This window comes from Tenrec ecaudatus, chromosome 12 (assembly GCF_050624435.1).
Source record: "Tenrec ecaudatus isolate mTenEca1 chromosome 12, mTenEca1.hap1, whole genome shotgun sequence".
Lineage (NCBI taxonomy): Eukaryota > Metazoa > Chordata > Mammalia > Afrosoricida > Tenrecidae > Tenrec > Tenrec ecaudatus.
The window spans coordinates 12,428,992-12,454,270 of record NC_134541.1 but is presented as its reverse complement, the minus strand read 5'-3'; the positions used below and the strand labels follow the sequence as shown (position 1 = coordinate 12,454,270).

Genomic DNA, 25,279 nt, shown 5'->3' with positions numbered 1-25,279 from the left:
TGTATAGAGAACTTCAGAACCAGGAGAGCAGGGTTCAAGAGCAGGGTTCAAATCCTGGCCCCACCATTCCTTCAGCCATGACTGTGAGTAAATTGCTTCAGTGTACTCTAATGAGGACAATAACGCCATAATACCTCGATAGGCTTCACAGGGTGGTTGTGAGCGCTCAATGAGCTAATAGCACACGTGAAGCACTTCCCCTCGGGTAAGGCTCAGTAAAGGTCTGGCTTCACTCTTGCCATTCTTGTCAGGCTCATTATATGTCAGATTGTGGGAGTTACTTGAAATGGGGGGACTTTATAACACTGTGGATGCTGATACCAGATGGTCTGCATTGATGCTGATACCAGATGGTCTGCCACTGGTGTAGGTCTTAGAAAAGCTGGTGGTACATTGCGTTAGGCACGGGGCTGTTAACTTCAAGGTTAGTGGTTCAAACCCACCAGCCACACTTTGGGAGGGAGGTGAGGCTTCTGTCCCTATAAAGATTTATAGTCTTAGAAACCTTTTATCAGGTTGCTAAGAGCTGGAACCCATGGGATGGCAGTGGGTTTTCATTTTCACTAATTAGCTATGCCACCTCAGTTAAGAAAATGACCTTGCTGGGCCTCCGTTTTTTCCGTTGCCAACTTTGCCCCTGGATCGAGGGGGTGCCACATGAGCCCCATTGAGACGAATGAGACTAGTGCTGGGTCTACTGGGGGAAGAAGGTAGCTTTCCATTGGGTGGCTGATCTGGCCCGAAGTCAGTGTGGGACTGCTGGGTCACCCTGGTCACCCCTGCAGGAGGGCCTGCTTGCAGGGGACAGGGGGTGGGACCAAACCAGAGCAGGGAGGAGAGACTGAGTCCCCATGACCTTGCTTGAGCCCCTGGCTCTGGCTGTATCTGGAACAAGCCACCCTTGGACTTCCCAGTTTTGTGAGCCAGTAAATTCCCCGTTTTGCAAAAGCCACTTTCAGTTGGGTTTCTCTCATTGGAGTGTGTCCACACTGACGCCAGGAGGTTGAGCAACTGGCCCGCGGTCTGAGAGGCAGTAAATGGCAGGTCCCCTCCGGTGCCACTTGCTCTGTCATCCTGGCAAGCCCTCTGTCCCTGGGAGCTCACGGATTTCCCCTCTCGCCCTCTCCAAGCAGCCCGGCTCTCATCTGTAAAATGGGGATAAGCCAGACCGACAGGGCTGGTGGAAAATACCAAGAGCAGAAGAGCCCTCTTCGCTAGCGCTGATCTGATCTGGGGGCTCTGTCCTGCACCCATGTTCCCACTCTTTGGACCAAGGCTTGACCCCTTGGTTATTCCATCCCAGGGTGTCCTTGGCAGCACCCCAAATCTTCAACCTGTCAAGGTGTCCAAACTCCTCAAGGACAGCCCGTGTGGGTCTTGCTGAAGGGCCACTTCCCTTCCTGGCTGTGCACAGAGGGAGCTGGGTCGCCCTGGGGTCCCTCCTTCCAGCTCTGCATTGGCGGGGCACAAAGAAGCCCTGTTGTCTTGGTTTCTGGAACCTCCCGAGGCCAAGTGGGCTTCACTGGGTCTGTCGTTTAGAGACCATGTTGGGCCCTATCGACCTAGGTCCTCTTCTCCGTGAAGTGTATCACACACACATAGGGCACACAGGTGAGGGGGCTTCCAAAATGTTCGTGGGAGACAAATGACGTCATCTTTTCATTCTGTTTCCCCACGAACTTTTTGAAGCCACCCTCCCCCACCCCGCATAGCATGGCAACTCTAAGGAGGAGGTCGGAGGAGGGGGGTGAAACCAACAAAGTGCTCAGCTGCTAATTTAAGGGCTGGCAGTTCGAGTCTCCCCCAGCGGTGCCCTGGAAGAAGGGGCTGGGGATCTACTTGTGCAAAGGCAGCCACTGTAAACGGTAAGGAGTCCACTCCTGTTCTGACCCCCATTTGGGGGGAGGTGGGCAGGGGTTGGGACCGACTCACTAGCAACTGGTCTTGTTTGGGTTTGGTTAACACAAGGAGAAACACCCTCGCCCGTTTCCTGATCATTGCTCAGGAGGACACGGGCCAGCGTGATCGGGTCTCTGTTGATGAGGAGGGGTCAGAGGGGCTAGCCCTGAGGAGCTGCCATTGGAGCTGAGACCTAGTTTGGCTTCGGAGCTCTTGACGCTGTGTAAGGCCTGGACCACATGACCAGGCCACTCTCGGGTCTGCCGCTGCTAAGCCACCCACTGGTCCTTGGGAGGCTTGGTAAGCAGCCGCTCTTACCCACTCCGTAGGACATTCTTCAGCGGGCAATGGGTCATTGATCAGCAGGGCCGATCTCCTCCATTAGCGGAATCCGTGAGGGAAAGGCCCGAGAAGCCTGCCAGGAAGAGGTTCTAGCACTTGTGACACATGCAGTCCTTTGTTTATGTTTCTAACCAGTCACCACTGAAGGGCTCCCATCCACCAGCAGCAGACCGCTGGGAGAGACCTGGGGCTTGGCTGGGTCCAGGCCAGGCCTTGGCAGGGAAGCGAGGCGCTTTGCAGATCAAAGCCAACACTCAGATCCCACTTCCTATGATAACAACACCAGGTGCTTGGGACACAGACAAGAAGCGAACAGTCAGTGGGCAGAAAGGGCTGGAGAAAGGGTGGTGGTGAAGGGTGGGAGTAAATGGAGGCATTTTAAAAAGCTCTGGCAGTGCAGTAAATGACACATTGGGCTGCTAACCTCAAAGTCAGCAGTTCGAATCCACTAGCCAGAGAGAGAGAGAGAGAGAGAGAGAGAGAGAGAGGTTCGGCCCTGTCCTGCAGGAATCGACTTGGTCAGGGAGCTTGGTTTGGAGAGTGCCAAGATGCCAAGCAGCAGAGTCACAGGGGGCACTGCAGAGTGGGACTTGAGGGTAGAAAGACCTGGCCGGGCGGCGACATCGACCTGAGATGCTGAGTGATGTAAGTGATCCGAGCAGAAAGAGCAGCCGACTCTGGATGTGGAAACTGGCCTGGTGGATTTGGGGGGCCCAAATCAGAGGGCTCGGGCTCCTGGAGTCAGGGGAGGAGGAGAGGGGCAGAGAGGCTGGGGAAGGAGGCTGGGGGAGGGGCCAGGGCGGGGCACAGGGCACACTGGCAGTTTTTACCTGAGAGAATTTCCCCTTCCAAATATTAAAAGCTCTCTCTGACTGCTACTCTGTCCAAAACAGAAGTGGAGGAGACTCAGCTGTTGTGGAAATTAAATGATGAGTTACCTTTGGCATCAATTCTGTGACAAGCTTGCGCCCTCTGCCTTTCGTAGTAGGTTGAGTGCCAACCCTCCTGGTCCTAACTCCTCAAGAAAACCAAGGAAAGAAAAACAATCTCACTGCCATCAAGTTAATTCCAACTCATAGCAGCCCTACAGGACAGGGTAGAACTGTCCCTGTGGGTTTCTGAGACTGTTAACTCTTCAGGAAGTGCAAAGCCTCCTCTTTCTCCCGAGGAGCCGCTGGTGATTTTGAACTGCTGACCTCTCAGCAACCCAGCACATAGCCACTGAGACTGCAAATCTTTACAGACACAGACAACCTCATCTTTCTCCCATGAAGCAGCTGGTGGGTTTGAACCATCGACCTTGTGGTTGTTATTCCAACGTTTATTCCACTGTAGCAAGTATAAATTATTAGTGTCATCCTAGGGCAGAAATCTAATACTGAGTGTCTTTATAACAGGATGAACCTGGGTGGTGTAGTGGTTACACATTGGCTGCTGACTGCAAGGCCAGTACTTCAAAACCACCAGCCGCTCCTTGGGAGAACGATGAGGCTTTCTATTTCCATAAAGAGTTACAGTCTCAGAAATCCACAGGGGCAGTTCTACTCTGCCCGATAAGGCTCTCCCTGAGTCAGAATCAACTCGATGGGAGCGAGTTTAGTTTGGTTTGAGTTAAAACATGTATAACATATGTTATAGAGCATATACCAGAGGAGGAGCCCGTGTGAAAGCAGAGGCAGAGACTGAAGTAGTGCTGGCCGCCGCAAGTCAAGGGGTGGCCAGAAGCTGCAGGAAGCAGAGGATTATCCCTTGAAACTTCAGTGTGGCCCCTGACTTGAGGGCTTTTGACAGAAGGTGTTTGCTGTTGTTTCTAGTCACCAAGTGTGAGGTGACTTGTGACAGTTAATGAGTCTGTTAATGAGCACAGGGCCATGAGAGGCCAAATGTGGATTTTGCCCTCCCCCACTTTCCCCTCAAGCTCCTGCCATAGCTTTGGCCTTGTTTTATGGCTACTCCAGCCACTGAGTGACAGTCCCTGCAGGCACAAGAGCCGCTTGGGCTCAAGATGGGCTATTACTCCCTTCGTTAGCTCCATGGAACACAGTGGAAACAACCTTCCGCTTCCCTTTACTCCACGAGGTCAAGTCTCTTGCGGTCCACATGAACTTTGTTGTTGCTGTGGGTCATGGCCAGTTCATGGGCATCTCTGGCCAACACAGCTCCTCCCTGGGCATCCTCTGTATTTAAAGGCCAGGCCTTGTAGACCAGTTCCATTTATTCAATAGAAATTCACTTATTTCTCATTTGTGGTTTTTTAAAAATTGTGAGTTAGGTAGGGATTAACATTTCAGATAATCAACTTTGTATTCCGCAATTTAAGCGATTTATCAGCTCCTCCAAGAGCTTACTGCCCCCCTTCGATTTCTCTTTTCCCTCTTATGGAATATGATCATCCCCTTCACCCAAGTTCCCACCAGCCTGCCCTTGAGCCTACAGCTTCATCTTCCCTCCCCCACTCCTGCCCTGGGTAACCTAAAGTCTGTTTACTTTGGGGTAAATGTCTGGCTTTGTTTTCTTTATAGCGGTCTCATATGCCATTTGCCATTTTGTGATTGACTAATTTCACTCAGCATAATGCTCTCCAAGTTCACCCATGCCACACGGTGCTTCGTGGCACAGTACTCCTCTGTGCGTAGGGACCAAAGTTTCTTAATCCATTCATTCCTCTACCAGGGGGCATTTAGGTTGTTTCCAAGGTCTTGTTATTGTGAAAAGTGCTGCGGTAGGATATGTCTGTTCATGCTACGATTCTGACTTCTCTGAGGTATACACCCAGCAGAGGAAACGCTTGGTCATATTCCCATTTGTTATGATTCGAAGGTATGCAATAATGACAGCTAATTTTTATTAAGCAACCTAACATACTGAGCGCACAACAGGGGTTCGTTCACTCCTCACACCCCCCTTCTCAGGTGGGTACTTTCATTACCAGCATTTTACAAAGGAGGCGCAGAGATGTTAGGGAATTTGCCCAAGACTTCACAGCTAGCATTTAGCAGAGATGGACTGGGGACCCAGGAAAACTGGCTCCACAGCCTGGAGACAGGCTTAGAATCCTCTTTCATACAAGTATTAAGCACTGCTAGTCTGAGCCAGTCACTGTGCCTTGGAGTTCTCATCTGTAAAGTGGGTATAATAACAGCAACTATTCCTAGGGTTGTTGGGGGGCCCGGGGGGATCTGATGAGAGTGTGTACTTAGAATGTCAGGCACAGCGCCACGAGCACTCAGGAAATGAACTGGAATTCAACCAAGAATTCCATGTAGTCACTCTAAGAAGACTGGAATGGGGACAGGAAGACATGATTGGTCCTCAGGGTTTGACCCCATGGAGTTCACAGGCTCCACGGAACGTGACACGCCAACGCTGGGGATTTAAATGCCGTCTACAGGAGGGTCACGTGACCGGCGCTCCTTCCTGTGTGCTCCAAGGACTAGGACATTAACATTCCACGGAGTGATCAGTGAGGAATACACATTCTGGGCCTCAGCCCCACACCTTGGAGGTGGTCCCAGAAACCTACATCCGTCACACTTCCCAGGTGCTTGCAATGCCCCGTGCGATTGGTTCTCCGCAGGTACAGTCTGAGCAGGGTCCAGGTGGGCTTTCATTGATGCATTGGGAAATACTGACACAGAGGTCATTCCAGAGTTGCACAACTGAACTGTTTTGAGTCGAGGATCCCACAGGGAAATCGTGCATTTGAAACAGAGCCCCTACCTTTAGGAATAATGGCTCTTCCCCCAACAGTGAATCATAAGACTTTCCTGTTTCATGAAAACAAGGCGAGCCTCCTCTGGCCAGTGCTGGGAGCCAGGCGAGCGTGGCAGGCAATCCTCTCTGCCCGGCCCATATTTCAGCCAGGACCCTTGGCACTGCAAGAAGGAGGAGTGCCTATTTCAAGGTCACTCCGTGACTCAAGGGGCCGAGTTCAGACTCGAATTCAAGACCCACCCAAACCTTGCCAGGCCTTGCCAAGCATTGCGCCGCGGGCTGGGTGCCCAGGAGTCGCCTAGGCAACGGGAGGGCGCCACACCCGAGCCCGGAGCCCCGGAGGGAGGGGGAAGTGCGCTCTGCTCAACGTCTCGCGGGGCTGGGGCCACTTCCCCGGCGCCTCCTCGGGACTCCGCCCCGCGGAAGTGCTTGCAATGGTTCCCGAGCTCCAATTGGTCCTTCGGATCCGAGGGCGGAGCTCTCGACAGGCGCGGTGCGTACTTCCGGCTGCCGGGTTGACATGAAGGAGCAGCGGCGGCGGTAGCGGCGAGAGGCCGGGCTTGCGGTGGGGGTGCAGGCTAAGATCGCGGCACGGCCTGAAGCGGGGTTCGGCGCAGTGGGCCGAGGAGGAGACGCGGCAGCCGCCCTGGCCCGTCATGGAGATGGAAAAGGAGTTCGAGCAGATCGACAAGTCTGGTAGCTGGGCGGCCATTTACCAGGTGCGGGAGCGCCCCGGAGCGCGGCAGGCTGCTCACTTAGGCCGCGGGAACCCCCCTCAGAATACCGCGCCCTGTTCGCCCTCTGGGTCCCGCCCTCAGCATGGCCCTCGTAGAGGATTCGATCCGACCGCGGCGAGGCCGCCTTGCTCCCTCTTTGTCCCCTTGGGTGGGCCTGCATTACCCCCCTCCCCCCGAGATCTCCCACCTACTTCCTATTCTCCCGCCCGGGTGACCTCTCGAGCCTGGAGGCCGCCCACTAGCCTCTCCGCGCGAATCCCCAGCAGCTCGACCCCGCCCCCCTGCCGAGCCACCCTTTGTCCCCTGGGGTGGCTTTAACACCCCGAGACTTCCTTTCCAGACGGGACCACCTCGGACTCTTTTCCTTTGTCTCCCGGGGGAAACGGCCTCTCCCCCGCCCTCCTCACGTTTCCTTTCCTCTGGGCCCGTGTCTGTCCGAGGACTCCACGGATGACAGCCCCATTCCCCCTTCCTGTTCATTCATTTAATGGATATAAATTGGCGTCGTGCTCGTCCCAGCTCCAGGCGCTGGAAGGAGCGGCGAACCAGACAGGCAAGGGCTCGAGTCCCTGTGGAGCGGAGAATAGGTTAGACAGACACAGACAGATCATTTCAGATGGTGACAGATGCTGTAGAAAAAAAACAAAGCCACCTAACGGGGTCGCGAGCCTCTGGGTGGGAGGTGGGCTACCTTAGCGGGAGCTTCGAGGAATGTGGGTCAGAAGAAGGCTGTGCGCTGTCAGGACGCGAGCAGCAAGCCGCGAGTGTATCAGGCTTTCCAGCCAGGAGGCCTCCAGTAAGCCACTCCTGGAGTCCAAATCGTACCATTCGCGAGGGGAACCGAGCAGGTGAAGGTTTGACTCCCCGAAAGTAGCATCTGGCTCCAGGGCACAGCTCATCCTCTGGACAGGGCTGAGAGTCTGTCTTCTGAGCCCTCGTGTGGGTTAAGGCGGTTCGTAAAGAAAGCCGGCACAGCCCGTCTCCTAAACAACAGATTAAAAACACGAAGATGTCTGCTTCCACAAGCAGTTCGATTCCCCTAAAGAAAATAGGCACTCCCGATTAAATGTCATTGCCGGGGCTGGGAGGGCTAGTCAGAACCGCACCGCGTATCTTAAATAAGCAGTGGACAGAAGAGAGATTTGGTTACTTGTGTTTAGGGGGAAGGTAGTTTTGTGTGTTACTGCGTTTTTTTCTATTTCCCCCTTTTCCTCTATTTTCCGTTTAAGCCCAAAAGGCAATGTGTGAGGTCCTTCAGCTAGGGATAGTATTAAAATCTCTTTTGAGATCCTCTTATGGAAAAGAGCTTTAAGCCCTTCATTAGGATGCTTGGCTAACAAAAGCCTCTCTTTTGGGGGCAGTCTTGGGGTAGATATGCATCAGGCTTCTTAGACAGGGCTCATTTTACATGGACTGTAGGTTATCTTCTGATAGAAAAAATATTTCTAATGTTGCCCAGCTACTGTAATCAATGTAAGTGCGCTGGATCAATAGAAACATTTGTGTTCTCTGCCTGGTCTCTCTGGGCTAATTGAATGAAGGCTACTCATGACTTTGAGATGGTAAGGGCAAATTTTCTGCGTCGATTTTAATGCCACTGAATATTCAGTGGCTTTTCATGAGACTCTTTGCTGGAGATTGACTATGAAATAGACTGGCATGAGTGGAGGGAGGAGACCCTGAGGAGAAAGTCATTTGGAGTGAAACTGATGCAGGAACATAGTCCTATTGTAGAGAAGGTCTTGGTTGAATTTTATTTCATGCCGTGTTAAGCCCACGTGCTCTGACCCAAGCCTTGGTTAACTGTGTTAAAGTGAGCTGCTAGTGTGGAGCATGTAATGTGTTGGTCTTCAATTAATTTCCTTCGTTGTTCTTAAGCCTCTCCACCACACTGGAACCACAAGAGTTAGTCAAGATGGCTTTAGATTGAGATTGCCCCAGTTTCCTACTGGATTGCCACAGGACTGGAGGTGGTTTCTTTTGACCGTAGGGAACTGTCCGCTGAGGACTTATCTTACCTTTTACTATGCAGGCATTCCAGAATTGAAGCTAGCAGCTCTTCTCCTCACCAGGTAATATCACGCTGGCATTTAAAAAAAAACACAGAATTCAACTTGACAATTGAGACTAAAGTGGCCAGATTTGCAAGTGGTGTGTTGGTTCTCTGACACCTTTATTTTTCCAGGATTAAGAGCCGGGTGCTTGTGGTTGGGCAGAGAATGGAAATTTAAAAGGAACCAAAGAAGTGACTACTGCAGGGCATGTCAGAGTGAGGCTGCTAACCGCAGAATTGCTTTTGGAGTGTGCAATCTACTATGACTTGAAGGATCATATGGTCATTTTTACCCAAAACTGGAATAGGGAGGTAGCACCATCATGCTCTCTCATTGTCCCGACTTCCTTTGTCACCGAGAAGAAGAAGATGCAGAGACCCAGGGGCAGAGAATAAAGGGCGGGGGGCGGGGGGTGTATTTTGAGTGCTGAAGCATGTGGCGGCTTAGAAAGCAACTGTTTCAGGCAAAGATTCACTGCTAGCTCAGTTAGATAGTGAATGGAGACCTGCTTTTAATCTTTACTGCTAATAATAGCTCAGACACGAATAAGCATTTGGTGCTATAAAAAGTCAGCTTGGAGCGCACAATTTAGAGCGCTGTGAAAATTGTTTTCTAACATTTAAGCAGTTGTGTGTCTGGTCTGGAGATGGAAGTCATACTTCCGCGAGTCTCGAGTTTGAGGTGGCTAGCTACCCCGTAGAGCAATGCCATCGTTAAAAAAAAATAAGGCAGGGCAAGAGGGTGGTTGGTTTTAGAAGCTAGGAAGAGAAACGACAGGACTCAAAGGAATGGCTAGGATGTGATCCCTTGCCGGTCTGAAGTTTTCGAGGCCTTGGGATCAGGTGTTGGGCTGTTTCTCTCATCTCTGAATTCTTTGGTTCTCTGGCATTGGTTACTCTTTCGAGTGTGAATGATTTGATTGTTTCTCATGAAAGAGATGGCACAATAGCCCTTGACTCAAAGGCAAGATTTATTTCATGTTCCAGGCAGGCTCTCTCAAATGGGCCACTCTTTCGAATTGGTGTTTGTTTTTATAGCTGCTTCCATTACGGAAAGCAATCTAATGCCCACTGAGGTTAAAACTCATATCCTAACGATAACGCATTCTGATTCCCTAGAGCTGCAGACTGCTTGGATTGCTAGCTTCCAAGGAGAAGGCTCTCAGGACTTCCCCATGATGTTTGTTTAAATGCCTTTCTCATCCAAAGCAAGAAAACTGTATTTTGGTTCAGAGGAGAAAGATCTACATACCATGACCCAACAAACAGGAGTGACAAGGAGAGATTGGGAAGTACTAGTCATCTTGAGTGACCCATTCGATCCAAATGTTCTTGTTCATCCCTGGTTTGGGCCAACTAAATTTAGGTGCCGGCTCATCACTTTGAAACTGATGTGAAGACTTTCTTAATTGTCTGGACCAGTATGATTGAGCTGGGGACCCAAGTGCACATATCATTATTTGTTCGACATCACTGGCATATTTATAGGAATCCATTGGTACTTTGGGAAGTGAGGCGGCCGTGCCAGATGGTTCTGCAAAATCAGCTGGGGGATAACGGTCATGCAAATAGCTTTCAGCTCCCGGACACGCACGGCTGGGATCCCTGGCCTCCCCACTGCATCTTGCAGTGTAGCGTGAACAGCTAGCTCCTCAGCCCATCAACATGCATGGTCTTGAGTAATGTGACCAAGCGGGTGCAGAATTTCATGGTGGAAATGAACAAGAAATTTCCTGGAGGATTTTTTTCCAGACTGGTAACTCTTGAGATAACGCTGCCGCACCCCCACCACCTTTGTTTTTTGTTTGCGGTCTGTTTTTCAGTGGCAGAGTTCTTCTTGAAAGTTTTGGTTCTAGGTTTGTTTGTTTGTTTTTTCTACTTCCGGGGATATTTTCTTAGATCTACCTCGGACCAGTTGTTTATAGAGTCTGCAGAAAGATGAGACGTTCTACTGCCATGAAGAGTTACAGTCTCAGAAACCCACAGGTAGTTCGACCCCATCTTGTAGCGTCTCTAGGAGTCAGTATTTATTGACTTGGATGGCAGTGAGGTTTGGTATCCTTTCCTATAGGATCTGTGTAACTTTTCATTCTATTTTTCCTCCACAAACTTCTGGAAGCCCCCTGCTGCTCATGCGCAGGCTGGACAGCTTCTTTACAACTGCACGTGTTCAGAAAAATTGGAGTTCATGCTGGGTCGTTGGTTCCAGGTCCTTGTAGCTTCATAGCAGTGGTTCCTGCCCTGTATGTTTAGAGTCCCTAGGAGGGCTGGGACTTGAGATCCCTCCATCACAACTCGTTGAAGGGTGGGCTCCATGCCATGCTCGGTGATCTCAAGGGCCCTTATTTCGCTGTTCTTTCCAGGGTCGTGCTGTAGAAATGAGTGGAGCCCAACTTTATGAAGGTTGTGCCTCTTCAGCCCTTCCATTCCCTCCCCCCCCCCCCACATCCATGCTTCACATGGTCCCATGGGCAATTGTTTGACAAGCTTAACTACCTAAAGTGTGTGAGCCCTGGTGGTTATGGTTATGCTTTGGGCTGCTAACCGCAAGGTCAGCAGTTTGAAGACCACCAACGACTCCTCAGGAGAAAGATAAGGCTTGCTACTACCGTAAAGGGTTATGGTTTTGGAAACCCATAGGGACAGTTCTACCCTGTCTTACAGCTGTTTCAGGACACCCTCTGTCTGGGTCCCCTGGAGCCCCGGCTACACGTCCTGAGGTCGGCAGGCCCATCTCTGTCGTTCATCTCAGTGCCCTCCCGAGGTTGGGATTGAGCAGACTGGCCCTCAGACCGGCATCGCTTACTTAGCTAGGCCCTGACAATATAAAGATATCCGAGGTGCGTGGTGCCCGGCTCATTGTAGTGGGGCGCAGCAACAGTAGCGCAGGCCATTTGGAGAAAGCCACCACCTTTGAGTCACAGCATGACAAGAATTTTAGACCTTCCCCACTGTGGTGGCTTTGGAAGAAAGGCTTGGCTACTTATCCAGACGCATTTACAGCCAGTTTGCTTCAAGGAAGTTTTCAATTTCACTGCAAATTTGTGCTTGGCCTGACGTGAACTTAAGAGGCAGTTTGAGGGTACTGTTCCCCCTCCTGTTTTACTAGGACACACATGGGGTTGCTGTGACCCCACTCGGTGGCAACAGGCTGAGAAAAAGTTGTGAATGGCTCTGGCCTCTTTACTTTCACTCGGTCCTCACGCGACTTCTAGGGTTTTGCGTGTCGTTGAATGATAAAATTCATAAAACATTTTAAAATTGTGGGATATGAAGTCTAGCTCTCCGTAAAGTAACAACCCTCACGAAGGCAGAGATCTTTACAAAATATCAATAGTGACAACGGACAACAGACAGAGCCTTCAATCAACACCCCTCTGCTCCTGAGAGCCACTCATTCGTGGGCTGTCTCTTGCAAGTTCTAGCCTCAGCTCTGACAACACTGAATAGGACTCTTACTTTGACTGGACTTAGAAGGCACCCTGGTGGTGCAGCGGATAAGCACACTGCTCTCCGAAAGGTGGGCAGCGGGAGAGAGACGGGACAGTCCCGGCAACCCTAAGGGATGCTTCTCTGTCTTGTTGGGTTGCTCCGAGTCAGAACCACCCCAGTGTCAATGGGTTATTGGACTCCCAAAGAGAATTTGATGTTTCTAAAACTCCGTATACAGCCTGCAGGGATTTCTCCCTTCTGTAAGGGGCCTGGGCAAGGGTGGGGGTGGTCCCACTCAAAACTTGAGAGGCACAGAAGCTGGTGGGAGGGTATCGTTCCCCCAGCCCCCTCGCCCCATTGGCCCCTGAGCATTTCTAATCGGTAGGGCTGGCTTGATTTAGGGCTGGGGGAAGTGAGCAGTACTGACGCAGCTCTGCGCACTTTACTCTCTGTGGCCCTTCGGTGGTTTTTCCTGTAAAAGATAGAGGAACTGATTCTTGAGAATTTACGAAAGAGTCAACCCCAGCGAGATCCATGCACAGTACCTGCCCTTTCTGGTGTAATTTTAGAACGAGACCTCCATCTGGCCCCGCTTCAGCTGACTGGCATGCTTGAGTATGCTTCTGCCACGCTGAGGAAGAAAGCACCAAAGTGCCCAGCAGTTTAGAAGTCGTGATTTTTTTACTCTGTGGAAGCAGTCTGTGGGTCCACGCCCTGCTTCCCTTCCTTTCGCAAGGCAACATGACAAGCGGGCACGGCGCTGCTGATTTACATGTGTCAGTTTTGGAATGTCTTGCAAAGGGGCATGAGGCCATTGCCCTTAGATGAGGTTGCTCCTCTGCTTTCCTGCACGCTCCCCCTCCCCCCCCCCCAAAAAAAAACCAAAGAAAGGAAAAAAGCTAGCTCTCAAATCTTTTGGTTTTTAGAACTTAGTACAAGTCGCACTACAAATAAAATAATAGCTGCTGGTAATGATTTTCATCCGTGTGTGTGTGTGTGTGTGTGTGTGTGTGTGTGTGTGTGTGAGAGAGAGAGAGAGGGAAAGAGGAGAAGAGAGGGAATGTTGATTTGATCGCCTGTCTGAAGGATTCCTCTCCCTAACTGTTAGGATCCTCCATGGTCAGGGGACAGTATTCGTGCTTCAAGAGGTGGTTTCTGTAATTCAGACTTCCACAGTAAACAGTGACTTGGTAAAACTTAAGGTCAGTATTTTCTCTACGGGAGCCCTGCCATGATGGCTTGGTGGTTCAGTGCTTGGCTGCTAACTGAAAGGTCAGCGGTTTGAAACTACCAGTGGCTCCACAGGAGGAAGGTGTGGCAGTCTGCTTCTGCAGAGCTTTGAAAATCTTAGGGGCCATTCTTTCAATTAGATGGCAGTAGGTTTGGGGTTATGTTCTTTTGTCGTTGTTTCCCTCCCTCTGGGAAATAAACAATTTAGAGTCTACTTTAATCTAGTGCTTGCTGTACCAGAAAACTCTCAATCCGGTATTGCAGGTTGGTCACTTGTTGGGTAATCCTTTGGACCACTCCTCTTGCCCACGCCAAAGGCTTCTCCCCAGACACTTGGGCAGGCTTGCTTTATAGATTCAGAAGGAAAAGCCTGGCTGTGTCTGGGGCTTTTGAGAGTGAGGGACACCAATTACAAGGATAAACAGCAGAACTCCAGAACCACATCAACTCACTGTTACCCAGTCAGTTCCGACTCACGACACCCCTCTAGGACAGAGTAGAACTACCCCTGTGGGTTTCTGAGACTAACTTTTTACAGTAGTTGAAAGCCTCTTCTTCCTCCCCTGGAGCCGCTGGTGGTTTTGAACAGCTGACTTTGCGGTTAGCAGCCTAACGTGCTGCTACACCACTATGCCACCAGAGCAGAACTAAGTTTCCAGAATTGTCTGTTTGAATTCAGTGATGAGTGAATGAAACTCTTTTTTCTTATCTCTGTTCCTCTATTATGAAACATTTCTCCCCGGGCATTTTTTGTTTTTTTCGTCTTAAATGAGTCTCTTTCTGGTACATTTCTTCCTTTTGAAGAGTCTTATTCAAAAATTGCCACATTTAAGTTCCAGCAAACATCTTAACTCATTCTCTCTCCTCCACCCCCATGGTTATTGGTTATTCAGAAGTTTAGACAGGATTGCAAATTACTTACAGGAAAGTGAACATCAAGTAATTATGCCAAATGGTTGGAGTTCTCTGAAGAACACAGGGCTACTTAAAAATGCCTGAGGATGAAGTCATTTCTGAATATAAGTTCACTCAAGAGAACAAATAAGCAAACTGCTTTTAGCATAATACGGTAAATTGACTTTAAGTCCCCAGGATGAGTGAGCATTTGTCACTGTTATAAATACAACCCCCCCCCCCCCGCTCCCCCTTTAGATTTGTGTGCCTCTATGCTGCCCACAGCGCTGGGTCTCAGTCTACTGCTGCAAGGAGAAGGGTGAAGCGGCCTACCTCGGGCCATGGCTATTTGTGTGGCTAACTGCCCAGCGAGAACCCAAACTCAGAACAGCTGTCATTGGGTCCGTTCCAACCCAGGATGACCTTATCTAGGACGGCCAAGGCCGTAGGTCTTTACGGGAGCAGACAGCCCCACCATTCCTCCTGGTGGGCTTGAATAACGCGTTGGCCTTGCAGTCAGCAGTCCGATACCTCCCTGAGAGTGCCGGGGTTTGGGGCTTTGAGTTGAGAGCATGAGCCTCAGAAAGGTAGCCAGTGGTCTCCTGGGAGGAAGGGGTGTTTTGTTGGTTTGTTTGTTTTTGCTGTTATTTTACTTTGTTGTTTTCACCCTGATTTGAACAGTATTTGGACAGCTCTTTCCTTTAAGAACATTGTCATTGCTGTGCACTGCCTGTGGACAGGGACATCCTTGGAGGGGGCGAGCAGAAGCTGAGTGATGCCAAGATGAGCAAACTGATTCTAACAAACTTCCCGTCATCAGGTAGACTCCAGTGCATCGAGTAGATCCCTGCCATGTAGGGCAGGGTAGAACTGCCCCTGTGAGTTTTTGAGACTTCGTTTTTAGAGGAGTGGAAAGCCTCAACTTTCTCCCACAGAGTGCCCAGTGGTTTTGAACTGTTACCTTTGAGGTTAGCCACCCAAATGTGTAATACTGTATGCTACCAGGGCAAAAGTCTGTACTTAACAGACAGGAGATTTTGCTGAGTGAATTTTAACAACCCGGCTCCCTGGGTGTTTCGTTTTGTTTTCTTCCGTTTCGTGATTGCATATCTGTCATACAAGCTGCCTTTTGCAACTTGTGCCACTCCTTGATGACAACAAGCATGCGTATTTCCCCACCGCCTTGGTTGGTAGAGGTTGCTTTGAAACTAGGGGTGAATGGCTTTCAAAGATGGATGCGAACCACGGAAGGAGGCATCTGGTGTGTTATCGGTCGTCAGTGTGAAGTGCAGCTGGAAACAGGCGTGGTCCAGCACCTCAAATTTCCTTTCTTCAGTCTGAGGAGGAGGTGGCCGCTCTAACCACTTAAGAACTACACGCTACATGCCATTTCCTTTACAGAACAAAGCTGAGCTCTAATGCCTTCCCGTCAGTGAACTGTCGCTCTTCAGGAGTATTGAGATACCAGGCCCAGTTTAGACAGGAGAAATGGTAAAACTGAAGGGAAGGACGGCATGGATGGCAAAGGCCTTCAGTGTTCTAATCTTGTAGGTTGATCATAGGAAGTGATAAGCATGTTAGATTAAGTGTGGGTTGAGCTAATTTTAGGCTCTTCTTCACAGCTTGCTCTCTATCCTTTGACATTAAAGCATGCTTTCTAGAAAGACAGGATTTGAATGTAGGACACAATCTATATTCTCCATCTGGCTCCATTTCAAAAAGTTACTTCCTCAGCCCTTGGGAAGTTGGACGCTTTGAAGCATTATACCATTCTTTGAAGACCAGTGGTCCCTTGGCTTAGTGGCATCTCTTTTTCTAACAAGTAACTAGATTCTTTGATAGGCGTTGGAACATTTGTTGAAAAGGCATAGTTGATGTGATGGTTTAAAAGAAACCAACTTTGGAGCAACTCTGAGATGGGGTGAAATGAAACTGGGACAGGCAGTGGCTAAGAACTCTCTCACCCTGTTCCCTGAGTTGGGGTGCTGCTATTAGACACCATCGAGTGGATCTGGACTCCTGGTGAGCCTTGTGTGCAGAGGAGGCCCCCTCCAGGGGCTTTCCACACCGCAGAACTGTCTGCTGTGGATCCCTGGGTGGGTTTGAACTGCCTGCCCCTCGGTTTGTCCCCTGAGGCTTAACCTCTTACATGACCCAGGGACTCCTCTTAGTTGGTTGTGACAGGGCTTTGGCCTCCAGTGCTGGTTAATTTCACGTAGAACAATAGTGTTTCACCACCTTAGTCCCAGTAGTGTTTCACCACCTTAGTCCAAGGCACCATAAGCCCAGGGACTAAGAGGTAAGAGGCCTCAGGAAACCTGGGTTGGATTCTGAGACCGCCCTGAGCTGTCAGGAGACCTTGGAGGAGTTATGTGGCAATTGGACCAGGCAGCCTAGTAGCGTAGATCGCCTCCAGCCTAGATTGCCTCCAGCATCCTACCACTCAGTAGTCATCGGAGAAGCTGGGAAGTGGAGGCGTGGGGACCTTTCTGGAAAAATTGGGGCCATGTGTCCTTCCCTGGGCTGGGCTTGGGAACAATGTATGACTAGTCCATGGTGGCCTTGATCTGAAACTAGCCCAGAAATTCATGTTTTCACCGTCATTCCTATCACAACTATCACACGTCCTTCTCTTTACCAATAAGGAGGCGTCCTAGGAGCACTAAAGTCAGGTGATTTTGTATTACTGAAGGCTGTATGGGTGACTGCAGTTCCTTTTAAAACAAACCTCATCCCTAAAGAAAGAGGAGTCTTTCTACTCCCACAAAGAGTCACAGTCTTGGAAACCCACGTGGGCACTGTGTTAATCCGGAAAGACTAGAGAAACAAATCCATAGAAACCCATGTGTATAAAAGAGGGTTTTATATAATGGGTAATTGTACATTAAGAAACCATCTCAACCCAGTCCAATCCAGTCCCATAAGTCCGGTATTAACCCATATGTCCCATACCAATCTATCATGTCCTCTTCAGACTCGAGAAACACGGGCAATGCCACCAAATGCAGGACAATCACAGGCCAGTGGGTAGAAAGTCTTTGGATCCAGTGGCGTTGTAAGCATCTCAGCACTGGCAGGGGTCTGTACCTGGCTTCTCCGGCTTCAGAGGACTGGTTGCATCCAGGTAGGTCCATGTGGCTTCTCCAGCTGAGGGCACTAGTGTAGTTCCATGTGTCTTGTCAGCTGCAATGTCTCCCAAAGACAGAGGTATCTCCCTCCTTCAAGGAGGAAATAACAGATTTCCCAGAATTCTCAGGTGAGGCCCATGCCCACCCAGAGGCCTCATTGGCTGAGGCCCGATTGACAGACTAGATTCCACGCCTTCATTCTTCATCCTCTCAAGTCCCAGACTGACAGCAGATGATCTAACTACCACAGGCACTCACTCACACTCTGCCCTACACGTCCGCTCGGAGCCGGAATCCCCCACGACAGTGAGTTGGAGTTTGACAGAGCATAGTGAGCTCTTGTAATTGGACGGAGCTCCCTTATTCGAGGGAGAAACACACAGTCCGGTCCGGGTTCTCTTGTTCATTGGAAAGCCCAGTAGTACCAGCTCACATTTGTGGAGCCAACCGTGTGCCTCAGGCACTGTGCAAAGTGCCGTATCCCCTGAGCTGTTTACTATGTACCATAAAAATGAAATAATAAAATTCACTGCCACCGAGCCCTTTCTGACTCATGGCAACCCTGTGGACAGGGTAAAACTGCCCCTGTGGGTTTGTGAGACTGTCCCCCTTTCTGGATTTGTCACCAGGTCGTCGGTGTTCTCTCTGCCTGAGGTCTCCTGCCCTGAATCCAGCTGAGGATCGGTCATTGCTCCACTTTCCTACTTATGTGACTGCCTAGAGACAGGGACGGACGGAGGCCAAACCTGAGTTTTTAGGACAGGAGGAGATGATGGTTTCTGACCTTTACCCAATTTTCTAACCTCTTATCTCCCTGTCAAAAAGTGGCTCCCCACACTCACTTTGTGTTTTTACAAGGAGCAAGTTTTCATTTCTTGCCATTGCTTGTCAATCAGGTGAAACCACAGCAAAACCCAAATTTCTGATTTCTCTTGGAGAAACTGACCGTCAAAGAGCCTGTATTCCCCTTCCTGTGTGGCAGCAGATGCCGGAGTGGAGCAGAGCGGGGTCAGCACAGCGCAGCATCTTTAGGGTGGACCCCTGTTGTGTGCTTTAGTCCAGCCCCAGTGTTCAAAGAGCTTGACTGCTAACGGAGAGGTCAGTGGTTTGAACCCAGTAGCTTTTTGTGGGAGAAAGGCGTGAGAGTCTGCTGAGGGAATGGCCTGGAGAGTCAAACCTGGAGTCCTTCCCGAGCTGTCCTTTGCCCCTTAATCCTTCACGCCCTCTGCTGCTTTGAAGAAGTTGGAAGTCACCCCCATTTTTTCCCATATCAGGCAACTGGATGTGACTGTTCACACGTTTTTGGCCCCGTGGTATTTCCATGAACTGCTTTTGATGACCCACTGGGAAATTAAACTGAGTGGGTCCTGTGGGAATTTAGAAAAAGTGACTTGCCTAAGTTGGCTTGCTTTGAGAAATCGAAGAAGTATTTTTAATGAGTCCTGTCACTTGGTTAGAAATGATAACCATTTATCATGTGTCTAAACTCAAGATTATATTATTTCTCTATCAAGGGGAGAAAGTAAATGGTAGCCATGATAAAAATTAAAAATGTATAAGTGGTAAAGGGTGTGTCTTTAAAGTTCTTGCTGTTTAGTGCCTTTTTATGTCATAGAAGATGCTTTTTCTTTGATAATTCCTGGATACATTATTTAGTAACTGCTGCCGTGGATTGATTCGGACTCAGTGAATCAGTAGGGCCGAGTAGAACTCTGTGGGGCTTCTGAGACTGTAGATCTTTATGGGGGCAGACAACATCATTGTTCTCCCATGGAATCGATGGTGGGCTTGAACCACCAACCTTGTGGTTAGCAGCCCAGTGCTTACTCTGCTGGACCCTCCGGGATGATAAATTAGGCACTGTCACAAATGAGGACATTGCTTTGCCATTATAAAGCATTCAAGGTCTTTGTTCTACACTTTGTTCCCCCGTCCTCCAAGCCCGATCTCAAAAGTACTCTTGAACTGTGGTTCGTGCTGTCATGTCTACTTTATACTTTGTTTGAAATCAAAAGCTCAAGGCCAAGTGCTCGAGAAAGCTGTTTCCCACCCCTACCATGTGCTCTTCGCTTCTAGATGGTCAGTGCCTGGCAGGGTCCGTCCTTCCAGCCACTCAGCGCATGCCCAGGCAGCTCTTACTGCCATGCTCTGTGCTGGCCAGTGGGGATAAGTGGGGAGCAAGATGGTCTCTCCCCATAAGCCAAACAGAGGCCCTTCCCTACCCCTCAACCAGCAGAATGGCCAGAGGCCCTTCCAGTCCAGAGCACTAAGAATGCCTCATTGGCCTAGCTAGGCTCCTATTGACTGGTGCCGTCCCAGAAGAGGTACCCGATAGCGATCAGGAGTAGGTGAAGCAGGTACAGGTGTGGGCAAATAAAGGCAGTCTAGAAAAGGAACATTTAAGTGGGGAACTGAAGGGCAGGTTGCTCTTTAGGTCCTGATCAAGGGCTTACTCTTGTTTGCCCTTCTCTGTTGTCAGCGGATTACCTAGAACAGTAGTTCTCAACCTTCCTAATGCCACGACCCTTTAATACAGTTCGTCATGTTGTGGTGAACCCCCAACCTAAAATTATTTTCATTGCTACTTCATCACTGTCATTTTGCTACTGTTATGAATCAGATGACCCTTGTGAAAGGGTCGTGACCCACAGGTCTAGAATCGGTCATAGCCCCCTACTCCACCCTCATGTTTGCTGTCTCCCAGTATAGGTGTCTTGTCTTCTTGGATCCTTTTTCTTTTCTGTTCCCCTGTCATTGCTTCTCTGCCTGATTGTCCTGTCCTCCCAGGCCCTTATGCCCCACCCTGGTCTCTGTGTGAGGGCTCGTTCTCTCTCTTCTCTCCTGCCCCGTCGCCCTCAGCAGCTCAGAGTCTACCTTCTGAACAGAGTCCCCAACCCTTTCTCCACCCGGTCACCCATGAGTTCCTTCCATCTCTGCTGAGTAGGTTGCTCTCTTTGCTTTAGTCCACACCTCAGATGATGGTAGGAGGCCCTTCCCTGTTTTCAGGTAAGAGCTGCGGGCCGTGGAACACATCGCACATGCTGCCTTTCCTGGGCCCCTCTGAGCCTCTGATAGGTGGTGTCATGGAGGCTGCATCATGGCTGTGACCTCACTCCACTGATGTCACTTCTGTAGGGGTCCTCTCTAGGAGGGCAGCGCTTCTTGCTCTGGTTTTCTGTCACATGCCTGTAGCAACACCTTCAGGATATTGCACTTAGGGGCTGGCAATAGGAATTTACTGAAGTGAACTGACCACTTCTGGGAAGTGTTCCTTTTTCTTGTCCAAGTAGATGTGCGATCATCACTAGTCTGAACAAAAATAGACTGCATTTTAATATGTGAAATCAAGGTTTTAAGAAGGAATCTTGGGGTGTGGGGGGTGTTTCTAAAGGTTCATGGAAAAATGAAATAAAGAGATGACAGTGAAATTTTTCCAGGAACTTTTGAAAGTCCCTGTATGTGACTAGTCCCTGATATTGCAGCGGACATCCCGAGACCAAAGGTCTCATTTATTGTGAATTTGTAAGAGTATTTTGAAAGAAAAAAAAAAAGAAAGAATATTTTGAATACTGTCAGTTGGCCGATCCCATTACATGGCCTGTTTATTAGCAATTCTCAGCAGACAGGTGAGTGAGTGTGTTTCTCCCAAGTCAAGTACCTTGTAAAGCAAGGTTGCTGGTCCAGATCCCCTTAGTCAGTGGACTCAGCAATAGCCTTCATTTTTAGGTGTTTCAACACTGCAAAATTTGGAAAGCTATGGTTTTTAAGTTTAAATACAAAAATTACTGTCTTGAATGGTGCTGAATGGTTTGCTGATTGCTGCCTGTTTTTTCAATCAGACCATCACTTAATGTTTTCCTTCCCAAACAGAAATAGTCAGAACTAGAGCACTGCTAACCATTTAAAACATGAGAATATCCGCCCAGTTTTTTATTCTAGCTCTGAAGATGATTTGTTAGAAGTAGTCCTGACTCCAGTGTTTCTAAAAGAGAATTGGGGATTACTGGTTACTTAGATTAAGCAGAGATTTGTGAAGGGTTTATCTGACAAATGGATGACAAAAAAGAGTAATAGGATTGTGTTAGTCCGGGTAGACTAGAGAAACAAACCCATAGACACTTGTGTGTATAAGGAAGAGTTTTATATATAAAAGCAATTAAACATTGAGAAAACATCCCAACCCAGTCCAGATCAAGTCCATAAGTCTGATAGTAGCCCATATGTACGATACCAATCTAAAGCCCTCTTTAGATTCAAGAAACGCATGCAATGATACCAAATGCAGGAAGATCACAGGCCAATGGGTGGAAAGTCTTTTGGATCTAGTGGCTTTGTAAGCATCTCAGCGCTGGCAGGGGGTTTCCTTTCCACATGGTTCCTTCAGTTCCAAGGTTCTGACTGCCATCAGCCTCTCTCCATGTGTCTTAACTGGGATATCTCACAGGGAGTCAGCAGAAAGAGAGACTGTCTCCTGCCTCCAAGGAAGAAAACGGGAGTTCCCAGAATCCTCATGAGATGGCCATGCCCACAGAGGCTAGACTCCACCCCTTCACTCTTAATCTCTCTGTATCTGGGCTCAGGCTGGAGTACTGGGGGCTTAAATGGTTATGCATTTGTCTGCTAACTACAAGGTCAGCAGTTTGAAACCACCAGCTGCTCTGCGATGAGGCATTCTACTCCCCTAAAGAGCTATAGTCTCAGAGACCCGTGGGGGCAGTTCTACCCTGTCTTTAAGGTCGCTGTGAGTCAGAATGGACTCATGGCAGTGAGTTGGGTTGGGTTTGTACTTAGGCTGCCAATCTTCAGGGAGGACTCATTGAGCTTCTCAGTTCACTTAATCACCACATTGAGGAGTTGTTGAATCACTTGTCTTATATTACTCTAGTGGGGATTAAACAGAACCCTCCAGATCCCGCCCTATTCCTTAATTTGCCTGGTTCACAACATGCCTTGCCATTTCTGACGCTGCCGTCTCTTAAGCCAGGTCACTGGTCATCTGAGCAGCCCACCCAGCATCCTCCCCACGTCTCCCAGCAACTTCATCACCGCCCTCTCCTCTCCATCTGCCCCAAACCCTGGAGCATTCTCAATCTTGCATAGGTCATTGCCTGCTTGCCTTTATACCACAGCTTATTGCACTTCTCCACCCACCCCCTTGCTCATTACTCTCCCTCCACATGTTCTTCTCTTTCCTCTAGGTTTCCAGCTGGTCTACTCCAGGACTGGAGAAGGGTCAAAAGTCGTACCCCTGTAGCTACTGGAAACCCATTCTTTAGCCTCAGTCTGATTCCCAGTCTTCATATCTCCCTGGGCTCTGGCCATCAGATCCCCAACTCTTCTGCCATTCTGGCCACCTCCTTCCTCTGACAAGGAAAAAGGGAGCCTTTGTTCTGGGGTGGCTGCCCTTCAAGCTGTGTTCTGGGCATCTACCCCTTTACCTGCTCAGGATCTCTTGCTAATAATGGGTTAGTGATTCATGGGTATGTATCTTCAGCCCTCCCTCTCTGTCCTTGTTTGATTTGTACCAGTTACAGTCTCGGGCTTCCTCCAGCCACGACTCTGTAGCGTCTTGCTCTAATGGACCTGTTTGCCGTGACGTGGTCTCCGATCATCCCCTTGTGATTCCTTGACTCAGAGACATTAGGCTCCACCCTGCCAAGCCCTGGCAGCAGTTTTTGACAATGCCAGCCTTGGCTCCTTAGTCGCTGATCTAGTGGATACTCGACCCCCTTGCCTAGCACCCTGGAGCGTGGCTGGCCTCTGTTTAGGTTCCCTGACTTCAGTCTCTCTTGCCTCTTTTTCTTTCCTTCCTACCTCTCAAATCCTTCTTGGTCTCTAGTGGGTTTCATTTGCTTCTTCAAGAAACTGCCTGGCTGCGTTTTCTTCTTCCAGGACAGGCTCATTTACCCACCCAGGAAGCAGTCAAGGCCTTGGACTTGACGCAGGTATGGAGAACACTCTCTCTGTGCTCTGAGCACCCTGCTAAACCACGTGTCAGTCCTGAAATGGCCGTGTTCCCTGTCTGTCAGAGTCTCTGCATGTGTGCAGTTTCCTCGGCTTGGACCATTCTAGCTTTTGCCCTGGCCCACTCATGTTCTTCCTTCCAGGCACACTGGAGCTTGCTCTGGGCCCTCCCAGGGCCCCCGCTGCCAATGGCTTGCTTACTGGCCTATGGCGAATAGCTCACCGTGGCTGCTTTTCAGTGTGAGGACTGCTTCTACTTCAGCCATTTTCCCTCTTGGTCCCCAGGTACCAGTTGACATGAAATCGGTCTGCATCATGGCAACCCCATGTGTGTCAGAAAAGAACTGTGCTCAGCAAGGTGTGTCACTGGCTGGTCATTCTGGAAAGTAGATCACCAGGCCTTTCTTCAGAGGTGCCTCTGGGTGGGCTCACATTGCCAACCGTTAGGTCAACAGCCAAGCACTTCAAATATGTTGACCACCAGGGATTCCCAGGACCCAGTAGTGGGTGAGCTGTGCTGTTTGGAATCCTGGCGTGGACTCTAGGGCTGGCAGTGGGGTGTTGAGTTGATGGTATTGTGTGCCGCCTGTTATTGATCAGCTGTCGGTTTACACTGCTTTGGATTTTCTCTGTTACCCTTCCTTCGTACTTCTCTGTGAGGAGGCTCTCAGCCTTGTGTGGGTGCTTGCATGTACTTGGATATTCATTTCATTGGGCCTCATCCTACCCAGGGATCTATTGGTCCTGGATGGGACTGTATTGCACCCACCTGTGTCTGTCCTGTTCTTCATCAGCTTGTCCTGCCTCCAGGCCCCTCAGGAGGCCCTTTCCTAGTGGCTTGTTAGGTCTTGTGTTCCAGCATGCTTGCCAAGTATGAGAGAGTCTCCCTTGTTCAGACTAAAGAGGTTTGGGAGCTGGCCTGACCGATGCTGACAGGAAACAGAGGCATTTATTAAAAGCCTGAGCGTAGTTGCCCGGCAGGAAGCCAAGTTCTCGTTAGCATATGATTTTGTGGTTGGTGCTGTGGTCCTCTTTAAACGTCAAAAACTGGATGGGGATGGGGGAGCATATGCTCGGGTCTCTAAAGTTAGATCACCTTTCTGAATTTGCCTTTAGAGTTTCATTTGTTTGGAATTTCCTGATCTTGCCAGAAAGTTCTATCCCCCCCCCCCCAATCTGGCCAGGTAGAGCATATGCATCTGAAACAGAATCATTGTTTTGGGTGTCAGCTCTTTGGAAACATGCTATCCTTGGTTTAGCCCCGATGATGATTCTATATTTGTGGATCTTCACATGCCCCCCTCATTTTCTGGATCCCAGGCGAACAGTAGCATCTGCCTGCATCGTTTGTTTGTGGGAGTGGGTGAGCGGGGGAGGGACACCAGAAACCACAGCGCTCTGCTCTTGCCCAGGCACGACGAACGAGGAATATCTGGAGCTGTCGTGGCTGCTTGTGCTTGGAGCTTGATTGGTTTTATTTTTCTAGATTTGCCTTTTAAAGTGGACTTTGGGAATAAAATTGAGAATAAAGTTCCTTGGTGCACTTTCTGTCACCTTTTGTAGATGGTAGCACCTTTTGTAGACAGTGACTTGGGGCAGAGATGGTGATTCCTGCTTCGCCCGTGAACAGAGCCTCCTGTGACTGCAGAGAAGCCACCCTCCGGGAGCCTGTGACCGACCAGTTCACCCGGCCCTGGCTTCTCAGGGACAGCGATCGCCTCTCCAGGCCACTGGACTCCCAGCCTTGCTTCCCGGCCATCGGGTCAGAGCAGTGTGGGGCTGAAGCCTGTGTGTTCTGCCTGTGTTCCCCAAACACGAAAATGGCTGTTGCCGTAGCAGGATTGCAGATGAGAGGCAGAGGGTTTCGAACAAAAGAGGGCTAAAGT

At 49.7% G+C, this 25,279-nt stretch overlaps 1 protein-coding gene across 1 annotated transcript in view; it reads left to right on the top strand.

The window, feature by feature from the left end:
• The first annotated feature begins 6,440 nt into the window (after positions 1–6,440).
• PTPN1 (protein tyrosine phosphatase non-receptor type 1) overlaps positions 6,441–25,279 on the top strand; it is a 67,938-nt gene continuing 49,099 nt past the window's right edge. The window contains exon 1 of the mRNA XM_075528550.1: positions 6,441–6,674. Coding sequence (XP_075384665.1) covers positions 6,612–6,674 — 63 coding nt within the window. The 5' untranslated portion in view covers positions 6,441–6,611. The remainder of the gene's footprint in view (positions 6,675–25,279) is intronic.